General features: G+C 42.4%; 1 protein-coding gene across 2 annotated transcripts in view; it reads right to left on the minus strand.

Annotated features, from left to right (window-relative positions):
- Positions 1 to 198: 198 nt before the first annotated feature.
- The window catches only part of pard3bb (par-3 family cell polarity regulator beta b), a 1003167-nt gene continuing 986547 nt past the window's right edge, over positions 199 to 16818 (minus strand). For both annotated transcript variants that reach the window (XM_055638338.1, XM_055638337.1), the window contains exon 23: positions 199 to 4190. In XM_055638338.1, the coding sequence (XP_055494313.1) occupies positions 3794 to 4190 (397 nt within the window). In that variant the 3' untranslated portion in view covers positions 199 to 3793. The remainder of the gene's footprint in view (positions 4191 to 16818) is intronic.

Raw genomic sequence — 16818 nt, forward strand, 5'->3', positions numbered from 1 at the left:
ACAATTCATTGACTGTTAATTAATAATAAATGTTTATAAAAAAGAGAAAACAAAAGCACAAGAGGTGGGAGAAGAGTTCTCCAAATCAATTAAAACCCATAATCCCATTACATTTTTGGCTTCTTGAATTTACATGTTGAATTATTTCAGTGACTTTCAATGTTGTTGTAATTGTTCCCTACAAGGACTCATACATAATTTCAGTATCCGGACAGTCTTTATTATCTCATTCCAACCCATCATTGGAATGAATATCCAGAAGTCATTTACAAGTGATCAACAGCAGTCGTTCTGAATGGCAGCCCAGATTCTACATTATAGACATCAATTATGAATATATTTGTAATCACCCTGGATTATCCATTATTCCTTATCTTTAAAATATCAACATTTAAGTTAGATTCCAGGCACGATGAACAGAAAACTAGTCATCAGATGCAATTAGGAAAGTCAAGCTGAAGTTCTGGGTAGAACACTTTGTCAAAAACTTCTTTACATTTTCATTAGATTAGAAAAAAGCAATCACACGCGCCTAGTCAATTCTTCTATACAGGAGATATTTCAACTCTTAATAACAGTGATTGCAGCCTGTTCTTTGCTCCTGAATCTCCATTATTCTCTACTTCTGCTACAGCATTTCATCTCTCTTGAGAACCGAGCTTTCAAACGTTCACCTGAGGATATTCTGAACAGGCAGAGTTTAACAAAGTGCTGCAACTGGGCATCCATCACAGTGTCATCACATGAGCAAGGAGAGAGATTTACTGAGCTACAGCTAAATTTGCCAAAGCTCCAGACCTTAAAAAAAAAATGCAAATAGAAACAGGAAAGTAGCTTGTCACTGCAGATACTGTAGCATAGAGACCACCTCATATGAAGGATACAACACCAAAATGGGTTGAAACAGTAATTTTAATGTTGCAAATTTATCAAGGCATTGGGTAGGGGCTGGCACTACAAGAGAGACTTTCCCTTAAGAATAGAAGAGGTGAGGAAATTTTGTAGATGGCAAAAAGAGAACCGTGGGAAATATTTCCTCAATAGGTAAGTTCAGGGTAAAGGAACACAACAAAATTAGAGCAGTCATTTGGATTGTTGAGGAAGTTTGATATTCAAGATTAAGATGGAAATCGGTACAAATTTGCCATAATCTAACCAAACAGCAGATCATGTTTGAGGGAAGGAATGGCTATTCCTTTATCATTGGGGCTGTCCAATTGTGCAGCGAATAGAGCTCTTGCTTCACAGCTCCAGTGACAGGTTCATTCCCCACTGAGGGTCCTGTTTGTGTGGAGTTTACCCTGTTACTGAGTGGGTTTCCTCTGGGTGCTCTGGTCTCCTCAAACATCTCAAAAAGAAGTGCAGGTTGAGTGGGAGAGTAGTAGAATCTGAATGGAGTTGATGGGAATGTTGGGGAGGATAAAATAGAATTAGTGTAGCTTTAGCATAAGTGGTGCTTAATGATCAGGGCAGACATAGTGGGCCGAAGGGCATTTCTATGCCGTATGTTCCCATGAACCAAGAATCACCTGTTTAAGGAGCCTCCTTGATTCTACTCACAGATTAGGTGAAGTATATGGTCATCAAAAATAAAGATATGGTGGAATTAACTTGTGGAATAAAAGGTCTTCTCCCGTTCCCATGATGTCACAGGCTTTAGTGTTATTGCAAGATCCACTCAAGGTGACCACAATTCAATTACAGCCATCTCTTTCTCTCTATTGCTCTCTCTTAGGTAATGATTCTGTGGTGGAAAACCACATTAATGAAATTCTGGCATACTGAAACCACATGTAATGGATTAGTTAATCAGGACCCAATGGGTCATCAAAAAATGATAACTAATCACACACTGAAAGCTTCAAGCAAATGTAAATTGTTCCATTGCTGCATCATTCAGAGGCCAATCAAATTGTAATGAAAACCTGCACAATATCCCAGAGGGAATCGATTTATCAAGCAGATGTTTTTTTCATTCTTTGAACAATAATAATAATAATAATAATAATTGATTGCATGATGTGGGCAGGGCAGTGGGGAAAGAGTTGGTGAGGTAGCATTTCTTCCCATCTCCTTTTGTGTCCATTTGCTGGCTACCTCATCTTGGTAACTTTTCACGATCTTATCTCAGCAACTAAGCAGCGAGTGACTGAGGTACATGGAACCAAGGGAGGTGACAGCAGGTGCATCTCAGGGGATTAGCAGACAAATATGTTCCTCGTGGGGCTGGGCACGAGTGAGTGAGAGGCAAAAATATCTGGGTAACTTAGCAATAGCAGGTTGACAGATCTGGTTGCCCCTTCCACACTCAGACAATCTGGCCAAAATGATCTCGCCCAGCATAAATCAGCAATTAGACCTTTCTCATTTGTTTGGCTCAGTCGCAATACATACAATTCACGAGCCAGCCACACTGAAGAGAGAGTATGACTGGAGGCCTTTTGTCATCAGATCTGGCATCATGCTAGATATTTGATACTAACTGAAGTTGCATTGCGACCAGGAGTTTAATTCTTTCTCTCAACATATTTCTCCTGCACAAAATACGCCTTAAGCCCCAGAAATACATTTTCTATTTAATTACAGGTGAAAAAAGCCAGTTTTAATTAAAGTTAATTACAAAAGCCCTCTTAAACTGACATTTATGGCTGTCCTATATATTTTAAACCAACTGCATGACTTCATTACATGGTGACAGGGGGCTGATGATTCCCTGGAACATACTAAACGGCATCTCTTAGCAGATGGAGAACAGGCTTGGAAACTAGCAGTCACTCTGAAATCACAAATTATATCTTGCTATCTACCAGATATTACAGGCGCATTTGACATATTAAAAGGAATATTATTGCTTGGTTTGTGGAGACATAATAAATTGAATAGCTGCGGCTGAATGAGGCTGGGAGTGACGTCATCTAAAAGAGATGCTGGAAGACTTATCAACTCTTGGGGGCCGCTGATAACGGAGACTACTTACTTGAGAGAAAATAGAGGGTGGATTAACAATAAACATTCACCATTTACCATATCAGGGAAACTGGTCAAAAACTGTGGCATTCATAATGTTTCTTCTTGGTTAATACCTTAATGTAGCAGTAAACAAGCAGAGTTGGTGTCACACTTCTAAAGTCTGTACCCCAATGGCTTGGCAAAGTTCTTCTTGACTGAAACTTTGCAGGTCATTAGAATCTCGGCTTGGCATTCATACCAATAATATCATGTACAATCCTTCACAGAATGGTCGAAGACCTGCCTATTTATGAATGGCAAATCTTTTCAACGTATAATACAGTAATACAGGGAGAATACCTAGAAGAGGAGGTAATGATTACATTTGGTTCAATAGTTCATATGAAGTCTCTTTAAAAGCTCATCTGAAGCATGTGATCACCTTCCAGCCCAGTAACATGTCGTTAATACAGTTATAAGGCATGCCACTTTTAATGTTATACAGAGGCCCAAATACCTTGCAGCCGAATCAACATAGCTGTGAGGTGATATTCTGAGAAAGAATCGGCCATTGCATTATCAGGTCCCTACTATGGGAAGAGCATCCCCCCACTTCAGGGTTAATTTCAGTCAGCTTCTTCCTGTAGCATTGTTCGAAAACCCAGTCAGGGTGGATGGCGCTTCATGGTTTATTTTCATTCTTATTTCGGGGACATAAACCTATTCTTAAAAGGGGGGGATAAAATAGTCTTTCTCTGGCTGATGGGACAGGAGCAGTGGAGGACCATGCCTGTTGACGTGCCGCCCTTGTGTGATAATGCAACGTCTTGGCATCACCTCCAGGCTAGACAGCCGCAGTCATGCCATTCTTTTGCCTGGGGTCTTGATGCCGGCCATCCTGGTAGGGATACCTGTATCGCTCCGGGCTACCCTCCCTGTACGTCACCTTGCCCTGGTCGTGGTAGCGAGGCATCTTAAAAGTCTGTGTTGGGGACGGAGGCACGTCATGCCTATGGGGTCCCTTGTAGTGCGCTGGTGGATTGTACACTGCCTCCCGTAGTCTGGCACTGCTCACGTAATCAGGCATCCTGGGATCCAGGCGAGCGTCAGCAGCATGCCGCGGATAGTTCCCTTGATGCGGGTATCCAACGGCGTGGTGTTGGGTGCTTAGGTACCTGGGAGGTTCTCTGTCACCGTAGGAAGCTCGGAGCTGATATTCCTCTGGGTCTCCAGGAACATGCCTAGAGTAAAACAAAAATGTTGGTTTTACTTACGACCTGCACAACAACTAGTCACTCACTGTCCCCGTGCTTGCTGACCTGCCCTGCTTCCGACATGTACATTTCTTATCAAGGAGCAATGTTTAGGTTTATAATTGTCACGTATACCGAGCTACAGTGAGAAACTTTGTTTTGCATGCTATTCAAATAGATCAGATAATCCTATACATAAAAACCAAACTCAAGTACAAAGGGGAAGATACAATGTGCAGAATATAGTATTCAGCATTGTAGCCCAGTTTCATAGACAAAGTCCATTGTCTGCAATGGGATGGCGGTGAATTAGACAGGAACCTAGCACCAAGGCGAATTCCTTGTATGTGAATACTTGGCCAATAAATTTACTTATTTATGAAAAGATAATTCAGATGCTTGTTAACAGAGGAGAAGAATCTGTTTCTGACCCTGATGGTGCACACTTTCAAGATTCTGTATCTTCTGCCCGGTGGAAGTAGGCAGAAGGAATGACCGGGTTGGATAAGCATTTGATTATGTTAGCTGCTTTTCCGAGGCAGCATGAAGTGTAGATGAAGTAAATGATGGGAAGTCTGGTCTGAGTGATGGACTGGGCTACATCTGCAACTCTGCAGTTTTTTGCGGTCTTGGGCAGAGCTGTTCCTAAACCAAGGTGTGACGCAACCAGACAGTGTGTCTTCTATGGTGCATCTGTAGAAGTTTGTCAGTCACCTGAAACATGCTGAATTCCCTCTGTCTCCTCAGGGAGTAGAGATCTTCTTGGCTGTCATGTCAATGTGGTTGGTCCATGATAGATCATTTGCATAAGTCCCTTCACAGCGATAAACCCTCCTAATCTCTGTCACGTTCTCTAGCCTCAGAACATTTGAGAAGGCTACAAACCCAACCACTTGCAACCTCAGATTTTAACTGCTGTGTCACTTGTGGTCCTCTCTTTTACGCAAAGTGTCCTGGGTCTGGAATTTTCTTTCCAAATCTCTTTAGCTTTTTTGTCTCCTGACATGTGTCTGTTTTTGACACACAACAGGATGAAGATGCTAGAATGTGGAACCAGGAGCAATCTGCAGGAGTTGAGCAGCATCTGGAGGAGGGGAAAGGGATTGTCGAAGTTTTGGGTCAAAACCCATCACGACTGAGCCCCGAGATGAAATACTCTCCAGGTACATGGATGAGTGCAACTTCAACAACACTCCAGAAGCTAGTCATCATGCAACATCTTCCAACTCATGACCTCTACCAGCTAGAAGGATAAGGACAGCAAGAGCAGATGCCACCACCTGGACGTTGCCTCCAAAGCTACATGCCATCCTCATTGGGAAATATATCACCGTTCCCTCACCATACAACTTCCTCGATAACAGCATTGTGTGTATGCCCACACCTGAAGGACTGCAGCGGATCAATAAGGCAGCTCATCAGCACCTTCTCAATGGCAATTATAGATGGGCAATTAAATGCCTGCTCAGCCTGCAAAGACCAAAGCTCTAGAATAAATTAAAAAAAGACCATTTGCTGGTCTTAAAAAACACTTTGATTAGTAAGGGTGTCTGGGGTTATGGGGAGAAGGCAGGAAAATGGGGTTGAAAGGGAAAGATAGATCAGCCACGATTGAATGGTGGACTTGATGGGCCAAATGGCCCTAATTTTGCTCCTAGAACTAATGAACCTTTACAGATATCCCAGAGTAGACCCCACACTGTTCCGATGAAGTGTCCCTGACCTGAAATGGTAACCATTCCGAAGATACTGCTGAGTTTTTCCACCATTTTCTGTTTCCCCTTCCCATCTTCATCTTCAGTGTTAACCCTTTGTGCTACTCATTCCTCCCCCACCCTCCGCAATCTAAATCTACCTTGTTTATCCATTTCCAAATTCTGAGGAGTCTTCAAATTGAGAGGCCGACTGTTTTTCTTTCCACAGATACTGTCTGACCTGCTATTTGTATGCAGCATTTTTTGATTTTATTTCAGATTTCCAGCACCTGCAGTTGTTTTTCAATTATCAACATTGGCCTTGCCTGGTTATAATAGATAGGCAGATTTACTTTTCACTGGATTGCAGGCTGCACAGAAACCTTGTTAAACACACTAGCAAAATAAATTTAGGATATCACCACAGAACATTCCTTGGTCCACACTTCAGGCATACCATAGCTTGTTGGCATTTGGAATAAAACTATAAATGAGGGTTGAGGTGGAGGCAGTGGGGAAGGAGGGTTGTGTGTGCAGGAGGAGGGTTGTGAGAAAAGAATTGTCCATCACATTATTTACTTTGTTGTCTTAAAAAAGATTGAACATTTGATTGTTTTTATTATGTTATCGATTGAGTACTGTATTTACAGACCTGTTATGTTGCTGCATTGTTCCGTTTCAGTACATATGACAATTAAACACTCTTGACTCTCTTTGTCTCCTTTCCACCACCACCACTATAAATATGCCCTTCCCTAAAGATCTCATGGTTGATTGAGGAACTGAATGGAGGAGACCTAGGACAGTCCTCCATTGTCAGAGTGAGGCTAAACGTAATCTCATATTGAGCTTGGGCAGCTCACAGCCCAGTGGCATGAATATTGATTTATCTAACTTCAAGTAACCCTGGCATTCTCTCTCTCTCTCTCTCTCTATCCCTCCCCCATATAAGTCATGCCAGCTTCTCGTTTACTCCAAACAAACAGCTAACAATAGCCTGTTTCACTTATCATCCTTGCTTTTTTGTATATCTTTCATTCATTGTTCTTTATCTCATTACATCATTGTCTATATCTCTCGTTTCCCTTATCCCTAGTCTGAGGGTCTTGACCCGAAACACCACCCATTCCTCCTCTCCAGAGGTGCTGTCTGTCCTGCTGAGTTACTCCACTTATTCGTGTCTATCTGCAGTCCCTTCCTATACATTTAAAATAGAGCCCACAAGTTATTGTAAACAGTTCATTTTTGGGCAGATCCTAAAAACCCAAAGAGGATTCTCCAGGGTTGTGTGGGATTTGTTTCACAAGAATATTACAGCCAGGCCATGTCAAGGGGAGCTCAGTGGACATCAAGGATGTTAACCAATGATGTTAACCAATGATGAAGAATTTTAGTTATGAGGAAATTTTACCAAGGCTGGAGTTATTTTCTCAAAAGCAGAACTGACCTAGGGAAACAATTGAGGTCCATTTCAAAGATAGGATAAATAAAAACATCAATAACAAGGTAATTAATTATGGGAGATTTAAGGGAAACAGTTCTCACCCTGAACAATGTTTGGAACTCGCTGATTGAAAGATTGGTTAATGGAAAAATACATTTAAACATTTCCAAGTTGTAGAAATGTTGAAATGACCTGTGTATCTCTCTAATTCAATCTTTCTTCTGGTTAAATGGTGGAAAACTACTGCCTGAAAATTGTTAGACACTTCCAGAAAGAATAGGGCCAATGTAGGAATTCCTGTGCTTTCTGAGCACAGTTCAGAGGCAGAATAATGAATGCATGTCTTGAGTGAGTGTGCTTTCTGAAGCTGACCATGTAGGTAGATGGGATGGGGAAGTGAGGCATTACATCACATTACTTCAAATGGCGATTAAATAGAACAAGATGTCCCTGCCACTACTTCTCAGTGGATTGATAATGCAGTATTTTATAGCATAATGTGACAGGGGATGTTAATTGAAGTGTGACAATCATGCAAGTGCACAAGGCATGCATGACAAAGATCTATATTCATGTCAAAATATCTTCAACACACCAGGGCATCATAGAGCTTATGAACGTGTGCCGCTGTTGCTGCAATAATAGAGGCCATAATTAATTGCACTAAAAAAACAGGGATGGCTAGTTATGACTTTGTGTCTCCTTTTGTAAACCAGTATGTGTAGTTCTTTGTTTCTGCTCTGGGTATCCTGTTTTTTTTTGGGGGGGGACAGTACGGCGTCTCTAAAATGTTAAATGTCATTATTTTGTTTTCCGCCACATGTCATCTATCTATCTATTTATCTATTTCTAAAACGCTCATCTTGTTTGTTTGTATATTTGTTTGTTTCTATGGCGGTCTGTTCCTATATTTGCGCAAAAACAGCACACCATACCTCTACAATATTTGCACCCCCTTATTCACCATTGGCCTGTGATGTGCGAAAAACAAGTTTTGTTCAGATTGATGCCATATTTTACAAGTTATAGACGTTTTAAATATTACAAAAACCTTAAACATTTGGCCTGCCTGTCAGCAGTGTTCCACTGCACAATGACATCACAATGGGATCTCATTTACATAAATTGCCCGCCAGCAATGTTCCACCCCACAAATACATCACAATGGGATCTCATTTACAAAAAATGTAATACTGAGGGTAGGGGAAAGGTGAGGGAGGGAGAGGAGGAGAGGGGAAAGAAGAGGGCGGGTAAAAGAGGGGGAGTAAGTGCTGGGGATGAGGGGGACTGGAGGAAGAAAGGGGTAGGAAGAGGGATGGCGAGGCCCACTTGGGGGATCAAGCGTCACAACGTGGATCTCTGGCATCACAACGGGAACCAGTCAGCCGTACCTGCACAGTTGGGGGCTATGGGTGAGTGGTGGAATTTTGTGTTGGGGGAAACAGGGCCCAATGGGTCCCACTTGGTCTAGTGTTTGTTAAAATGCATACCTGCACCATTTTTTCTGCAAATAAAGGGCACTGTTTGCATCACACGTGCCGCGGTTGTGAAAAGCTTTTCTGAGCTTTTCTAATTAATTCTGTATTAATTAATTAATTCCAACTAAGATCTAACTAGTTTGTAGCTAATTAACCTACTAGTGCAACTTTTACAATCTCAGTGAACAACATTTCCAACATACAGATTTTGGATTACGGATAGTTCTCTGAACCCTCAAATAACCCAGGGCGTGCGCAAAAGAACAGCATTAAAAGGCGCAGTTCCCTGCCGAGAGGAAGGCAATCGGGAACATTTTCTGTGGCCTGCAACCAGTCAAGTCCCAACGGTGCCAGACTGGAGAGTTTCAACCTGTTCCCAAATATACAATATAAATAGCTGTTTAGGTAGATCTATAATTTACAAGATACAAGATAGATTAATTCATCACATGTGCCAGATGGCACAGTGAAATTAAATTCCCATACAGCCATACAATAAAAAAAAGGGATACAACACACTATAGGGTTTGATATAAAACATCCCCACACAGCAGAATCAAAGTTTCCCACTGTGTGGGAAGGCACCAAAGTCAGTCTCTTCCTCCACTGTTCCCCGTGGTCAGGGCCTCCCCGTGCCCTCCGCAGTTGCCGCTACGGGCGGCCCGATGTCCAGGACCGCTCGCCGGGGTGTTGTAAGTCCGACGTCGGGGCTGCGGGACGTCCTCAGCGGCGTGGACACCAGAGTCGGCCCCCTCCTACCGGAGTCGGCGGCTTCCAAAGTCCGCAGGCCGCACCGGGTGGAGACTGCTGCTGCAGGCCCTCTGCAAGGCGCCCCAGGACTCCACGATGACGGTCAGCGCCGCCAGCGTTGGAAGCTCTCCGCACCAGAGCTCCACGATGTTGGAGCAATGGCCCAACGCTCCGGAGCTCCAAACGGCGACCCAGGTAGGCATCGCCCGCTCCGTGGTGACTCCAGCGCTGCGCCGCCGCTGTAGCAGCCCTGGTCCGGTACTCGGTCCCCGGCAGGAAAGGTCACTCTGATCCAGCTGGTAGGCTGCGAGGTGGGGGGCGAGGACGCGACTCGGAGAAATAGTGGCGTCCCCGCCAGGATGAGACTGGGAAACGGTTTCCCCCTTACCCTACCCCCCTCCCCCACATAGAAAAGTTAAAGTTTCCCCCAACACAAAACCTTAGACTTACTAAAAATTAATTAAAAAGATTGAAATAACAGAAATAACAGTAGGTAGAGGCTGCTGCCAGTGCAGCGCCCCTAGTGGTATAATACAGTTTCCATAACTGTGGCAAGCCACCAACTTACTGTTGCCTATTCAATCTCAGCATGCCAATCTATTATTGTAATGTCTCGGAAGGATATTGTTTACTCATGTCCTTTGGTTATATTTCATGGAACACCTGTGATCTTTTGTAAAGAATGATCAACAACTGATCTGTTATTTTACCTTGAGATTTAACTTTGCCACGTATGTTTACACTTCCTCTTGTTACGAACGTGGCCTGCTCATTGGGGTTTTGGATGTGGTCTCTGGCTGGCTGTTTTGACTGTAGTACAGGCGGCAGATGATTCTTGCTGGGGCCTCACCTGCATGACACCCATCACTCCCGCATGTTCTTTGTTGTGACCCTCTATCTCTTATGTGAGATTGCACTGACACAGGTCAAAAGCAGTTTGTCTGGCCCAACCGGTTACATGTCAGAGAGGCACCTTTCCAATTCTCTTCATCTAACCCCGCCAGTATATCCCTTTATGGCTTTTCATCTTGTATGCCAACTTTTCTCCTCCTTGAAAGAACCCATGACATTTGCTGAGACTATTCTATACAGTAGAATGTTTCATATTCCAACCACTTTCCTGGTTAAAACATTTCTTCTAAACTCATTGGAATGTGAAAGTAATTGTGCAGTAAACCCTCATTATAACAGACCATAAGGATGCTATGATGCTGCAGGGTGACTTGGATAAGTTGGATGAGTGAGCAGAAGGATGGCTGATGCAGTATAAATGTGAGGTTATCTACTTTGGAGGCAAGAACAGGTATGCAGATTATTACCTGAATGTGCCAGATTAGGAAAAGGGGAGATGCAACAAGACCTGGGTATGCTTGGACATCAGTCACTGAAAGGAAGCATGCAGGTAAGCAGGCAGAGAAGAAACTAATGGCATGTTGGCCTTTATTGCGAGAGGATTTGAGTTTAGTAGCAAAGAGGTCCTGGTGCAGTTGTACAGGGTCCTGGTGAGACTGAGTATTGTGTGCAATTTTCGTCTCCTAATTTGAGGAAGGACATCATTGCTATTGAGGTAGTGCAGCATAGGTTCACCAGGATAATTCCCAGGATGGTGGGACTGACATGATGAAAGAATGGGTCGATGGTTAGAAAGATGAGAGGAGATCTCAGAAACATAAAATTCTTAAAGGATTGGACAGGCTAAATGCAGGAAAAATGTTCTTGGTGTTGCGGGATTCCAGTACCAGGGGTCAAAGTTTAAGAATAAGGGGTAGGCCATTTAGGTGTGAGATGAGGAAAAACTTTTTTAACCAAAGAGTTGTGAATCTGTGGATTTCTCTGCCACAGAAGGTAGTGGAGGCCAATTCACTGGATGTTTTCAAGAGAGTTAAATTTAGCTCTTAGGGCTAAAGGAATCATGGGATTTGGGGAAAAAGCTGGAGCGGGGTACTGATTTTGGATGACCAGCCATGAATATATTGAATGGTGGTGCTGACTCGAAGGGCCAAATGGCTACTCCTGCATCTATTTTCTATGTTTCGATGACATCAACCATAGACAAGAACCCCATTTCTAACCGGATTAACCTGTTTAGTGTACAAATTTATTTTTAACAGTTAAACATGTATTTTTGTAACTGCAAGCTAAAATCCTAAAATGTATTTGTTACATTGCTTAATGGAGTTAAGTGTTGATGGAAGCAATTGCTTGTCAATTTCTATGTATTGTCAATTTCAATGGCCTCCGTTGTGTAACATTGACCTTCGTTGTGTAACTAGCAGCCAGTGTTCTTAAAGAGAGAGAGTTTGCACTAACCAAAATCTGTTATAAAGAGGTCCGTAACAACAAGGGTTTACTGTATACTCATGTGGGCCTCTGGTTTGGAAATATTTTTCTCTTGGTCTGTATCATTAAATCTCTTTGTAATCTTAATGGCCACTGTCCACACTGCCTTCTTATGTTATGCAGATTAGAGCAATGCACAATGTTGGGTGCTCTAAACAAGATTATCAATGCATTTTACAGGACTACTTCTTACCATTCTCTCTTTACAAATAAATAATAATGTTTAAGTGGCTTATTCTGTGACCCCCTTATTAATCTGTACCTTTAATGTTTTTATATCCATGCCACTAGAACGCTTTACAACATTTTAAGACTTTTATTCTCTCAGGACAAGGTGAGTTCATTAGTCCTTTGTCCAGAAAACAGTGCTTCACAATTCAGAGCTGGCATGTGGGTAATTTCTGAATGGACCCGATGCCTGTATTAATCCTCGTAGAATGCTACATCCCGCATTATCTCTTCCTTACAGCTTGCACAATGGCTTGAGTGAGTAATGGATTGAGTTATGTTGAGCAAGAAACTGAGATGTAAAGACCCAAGGTAGCCCTAGTCTGGCATTAAGCTAGATGGGCACTACTAGATCTGCAGCAATGTTGCAATACACATTGTGTAGAGATGTTACAAAACATACCTTCAGCGGCGCTGCAGTTGTGCCACTGGCCATGTGCGTGACTTTTGGGCCTTTGAGGAGGGGGGGAGGGGGGGGGGCGGGATTATAATCCAGTTTTCTACCGCGTCCGACTTCCAAACCCGATTTTTTTTTAAATTCGCGAGACAATTTCATAATTATATTAAAATAAAAAGCAACTTCTAACGCCATCAACACCTACAACGTGACGGATCTCAAGTACGGGACAAAACACGGTGTAAGTCATATATTTTACATATAAACTTGCTTCTTGGGATGACGTTAATCAATCCTCCATAAACGAAAATGTGATTTGGGCCCGATATGAACCGGCAGTGTTTTTCAGATTCAGATTCAATTTTAATTGTCATTGTCAGTGTACAGTACAGAGACAACGAAATGCATTTAGCATCTTCCTGGAAGAGCGACATAGCAAATGATTTGAATAAATAATAATAAATAATAATAATAAGTGTCGGGGGGGGGGGGGGGGGGGGGGGGGGGGGGGTGGGGGGGGGGGCAGTCACCGAGGTACGTTTTTGTTGAGTAGAGTGACAGCCGCCGGAAAGAAGCTGTTCCTCGACCTGCTGGTTCGGCAACGACCTGTAGCGCCTCCCAGATGGTAGGAGGGTAAACAGTCCATGGTTGGGGTGAGAGCAGTCCTTGGCGATGCTGAGCGCCCTCCGCAGACAACGCTTACTTTGGACAGACTCAATGGAGGGGAGCGAGGAACCGGTGATGCGTTGGGCAATTTTCACCACCCTCTGCAATGCCTTCCGGTCGGAGACAGAGCAGTTGCCATACCATACTGTGATACAGTTGGTAAGGATGCTCTCGATGGTGCAGCGGTAGAAGTTCACCAGGATCTGAGGAGACAGATGGACCTTCTTCAGTCTCCTCAGGATGAAGAGACGCTGATGAGCCTTCTTGATCAGAGTAGAGGTATTGTGGGTCCAAGAGAGGTCATCGGAGATGTTGACTCCCAGGAACCTGAAGCTAGAAACACGTTCCACCTCCGTCCCGTTAATGTGGATGGGGGTCTGCGTGCCGCCTCTGGACTTCCTGAAGTCTACAATGAGCTCCTTGGTCTTTTTCCTGCCGATATGGGGTTCAAATTCACCGCAAATGCAACGTTCCAATCGATCGCGTTCCAGAAGCAAGATGATTAAAATGCCCATTTATTTTGGAGATAAGCCGTCTAAATTGTGTATATTTTGTTTTATTCTCTCTCTCCATGATCATTATTTTTTAAACTAAATATTCACAACAGTTTGAGACGTGTATTGTGCAAAAAACAATAATTTGATTATATTTTGGGTGGATGTTTCTAGATTAATTTATGGGAATTAAACATTAAATTCCTTCCATCTGGGATATAAATTCATGACAGTGAGATTTAAAAATCATGTTATATTGTGAATTCTTGTGTGAATGGAATTAGCTTGTTATTTGGATACTTAGACTATTTTTAAAAATTATCCTTTTCATAAGAAATTGAATCTACAGGACATTGTTAATGGGAAAGTAGTGGGCAGAAAGGAAGGACATGTGTGGTTTGAAGAGCAAAAACTTGTAGTTTACAATGCCAACATTGAAAAGTTGAGGAAAAACAAGGTGTACAGAGTTGCTTATTGGTTACAATCTGATGAGTATGATGATGCTACTGATTATGATATGCCAATGTACCACCTAGCAACTGATCTTCTCCATAAAGACTTGGTCTATTGCTAGAAATTGTAATTTATTCACCTATCTGTTACGGATTTACAGCATATAATACAATAATATTAAAGTTCTGATCTTGAGAATATCACATTTTTGAATTTTCAAGGCAGTCTGGGTGTTTATTACTATTTCCGTCACAACGGTCAATTTTGTAATTAACTATAATTAGGTAATTAACTAATTATATGCTTTAATTTCAGGTCATCCAAGTAAGGTGTTTTATATTTGTTTTAGAATGCTTCAATCTATTATAACTGAAAATCTCATACATTTCTCTTAATTTTTAAGAAAGTTATGGGCTTTTGACTGTCCTCGATCACAGCTTTTGTGTTGTCAATGGAAAAGCAATAGGGAACAAGATGCTAATTTCCGAGTATGAAAATGGCCATAACGTTTTTAATACGAAGATATGAAAGTGAATTAGGTGTCAAATTAAACTTCTTTTTATGCTTTATCTGATGGGATAAATTACAGACAATTTTTAAAATCTCAAAATGTTGTAACATTGCTACATTGTGTAAGAAGGAACTGCAGATGCTGGTTTAAACCGAAGATAGACACAAAAAGCTGGAGTAACTCAGCGGGTCAGACAGCATCTCTGGAGAAAAGGAATAGGTGACGGTTCGGGTTGAGACCCTTCTTCAGACTGAGAATCAGGGAAAGGGAAACGAGAGGTATAGACGGCGATGCAGAGAGATATGGAACACCTTGAACTCTTATGATTGCAACACTTAGAAGTTGAACTTAAGGCTGCAACACTTAGACATGAGGTTGCAACATCTAGATCTCAGGGTCAAGCTTACAAACACTTGGCTTGAGCTGTTATACTTGTACATCTGACACTGATCATTTTAAGTTTGCTTCAGTTGAGGCTACACCACTTAGACCCGAGCTGTTATAGTTGCATCACATGCCTTCGGTAGTCAAGTATACATCACTTGCTTTTGGCAGACTCCACTGCATCATTTTTTGACAGCAGTTCAAACTGAATCACCTAACCCTCACACAAGTAAGAGTACAACATTTAGACCTAAGCAATTAAGGTGGAAACAATTGACTTTAATAGTTAAGATTACAAAATGATCTGAACAATTAAGAGTAAAGTCAATACTTGATTATGTTGTCATCAGCAGCAAAATATTCAAGTGCATCATCTTTCCAAGGCAGTGTTCAAAATAGGCACTAAATCCATATTAATGTGGCTCAGAAGAGAAACTTTGATTTCTCTAGTATTTTTCAGAACCTCAAACATGCTTACAACTAATTAAATTATTTTAATATGCAGCCTCCTGTAATAAGGAAATGCAACACATCATCTGCTCCCAGCACAGTCCCTTAAGCAGTTTTTTTTTTAATTGGCAAAGGCAAAGAGAGGAACTTGGTTGTTTCTCCTGAAAACACTCGCCCAAGCCAGGACCTCTATTTACTGGACCATCATGAAACATTTGTGTGTGCCACGAGTATAATACAAAATGTAAGTAATTTGCTCAAAGCCGTTGTGATTTTCTGCAATGGTATTTTGACAGATTAATCAAAGGGATTTCTAGATTAAATTGTAAATTGATTAATTGTAATGTAATTGTAAATGGCCCTGGTGTAGGCAGCTACTAGGAAAAATAGGAAGGTTTTAATGTTCAGGGTTTATCATCAAACCCGCCGACATGGGAGGTGCCGTGGTAGTCTGGCGTGTTGAGCTCTACCGGGCCGAGGCCAGCCGACAACTCTGAAGTCACCTCCTCCTACTTATCCTTGGACCATGACCCCACAGATGAGCACCAGGCCTTAATCTCACACACCGTTTCTAATTTCATCACTTTTGGCTGTCTGCATTCCACAGTCTCCAACCTTATCGTTTCTCAGCCATGCACAGCCTGGTTTTATCTTCTCCCCAAAATCCATAAACACAACTGCCCTGGCAGACCCATTGGTTCTGCCTGCTCCTGTCCCCGGAAATGATTTCCACGTACTTCGACTCCATCCTATCCATCATCAACTTCACCACCAATTTCCATCCTGCACTCAAATTTACTTTGAGCATTTCTGACACCTCCCTCCCCTTTCTTGATCTCACAGTCTCCATCACAAGAAATAGACTATCGACTGATGTCTATTACAAACCCAGACTCCCACAACTATCTCGACTACACTTCTTCCCATCCTGCAAAGACTATCCCCTACTCCCAATTCCCCCATGTACGCCATATCTGTGCACAAGATGAGGTGTTCCATACCAGGACAGCCAAGATGTCCTCATTCTTTAGGGAATGGGGGTTCCCCTCTCCCATCATAAATGAGGCCCTCACTCGTGTCCCCTCGGTACACCGCAGCTCCGCCCTTGCTCCCCTCATCACAACAGAGCCACCCTAGTCCTTACCTTCCACCCCATCAGCAGTCGCATACAACACATAATCCTTCAAAATTTCTACCACATCCAACGGGATCCCACCATTAGCCATATTTTCCTATCTCCACCCCTTTCCACCTACCGCAGAGACCGTTCCATCTGCAACTTTCTGGTTAATTCATCCCTTCAAAAACAAACCACCCCCTCCCCAGG

Source organism: Leucoraja erinacea, chromosome 7, assembly GCF_028641065.1.
Source record: "Leucoraja erinacea ecotype New England chromosome 7, Leri_hhj_1, whole genome shotgun sequence".
Classification (NCBI taxonomy): domain Eukaryota; kingdom Metazoa; phylum Chordata; class Chondrichthyes; order Rajiformes; family Rajidae; genus Leucoraja; species Leucoraja erinaceus.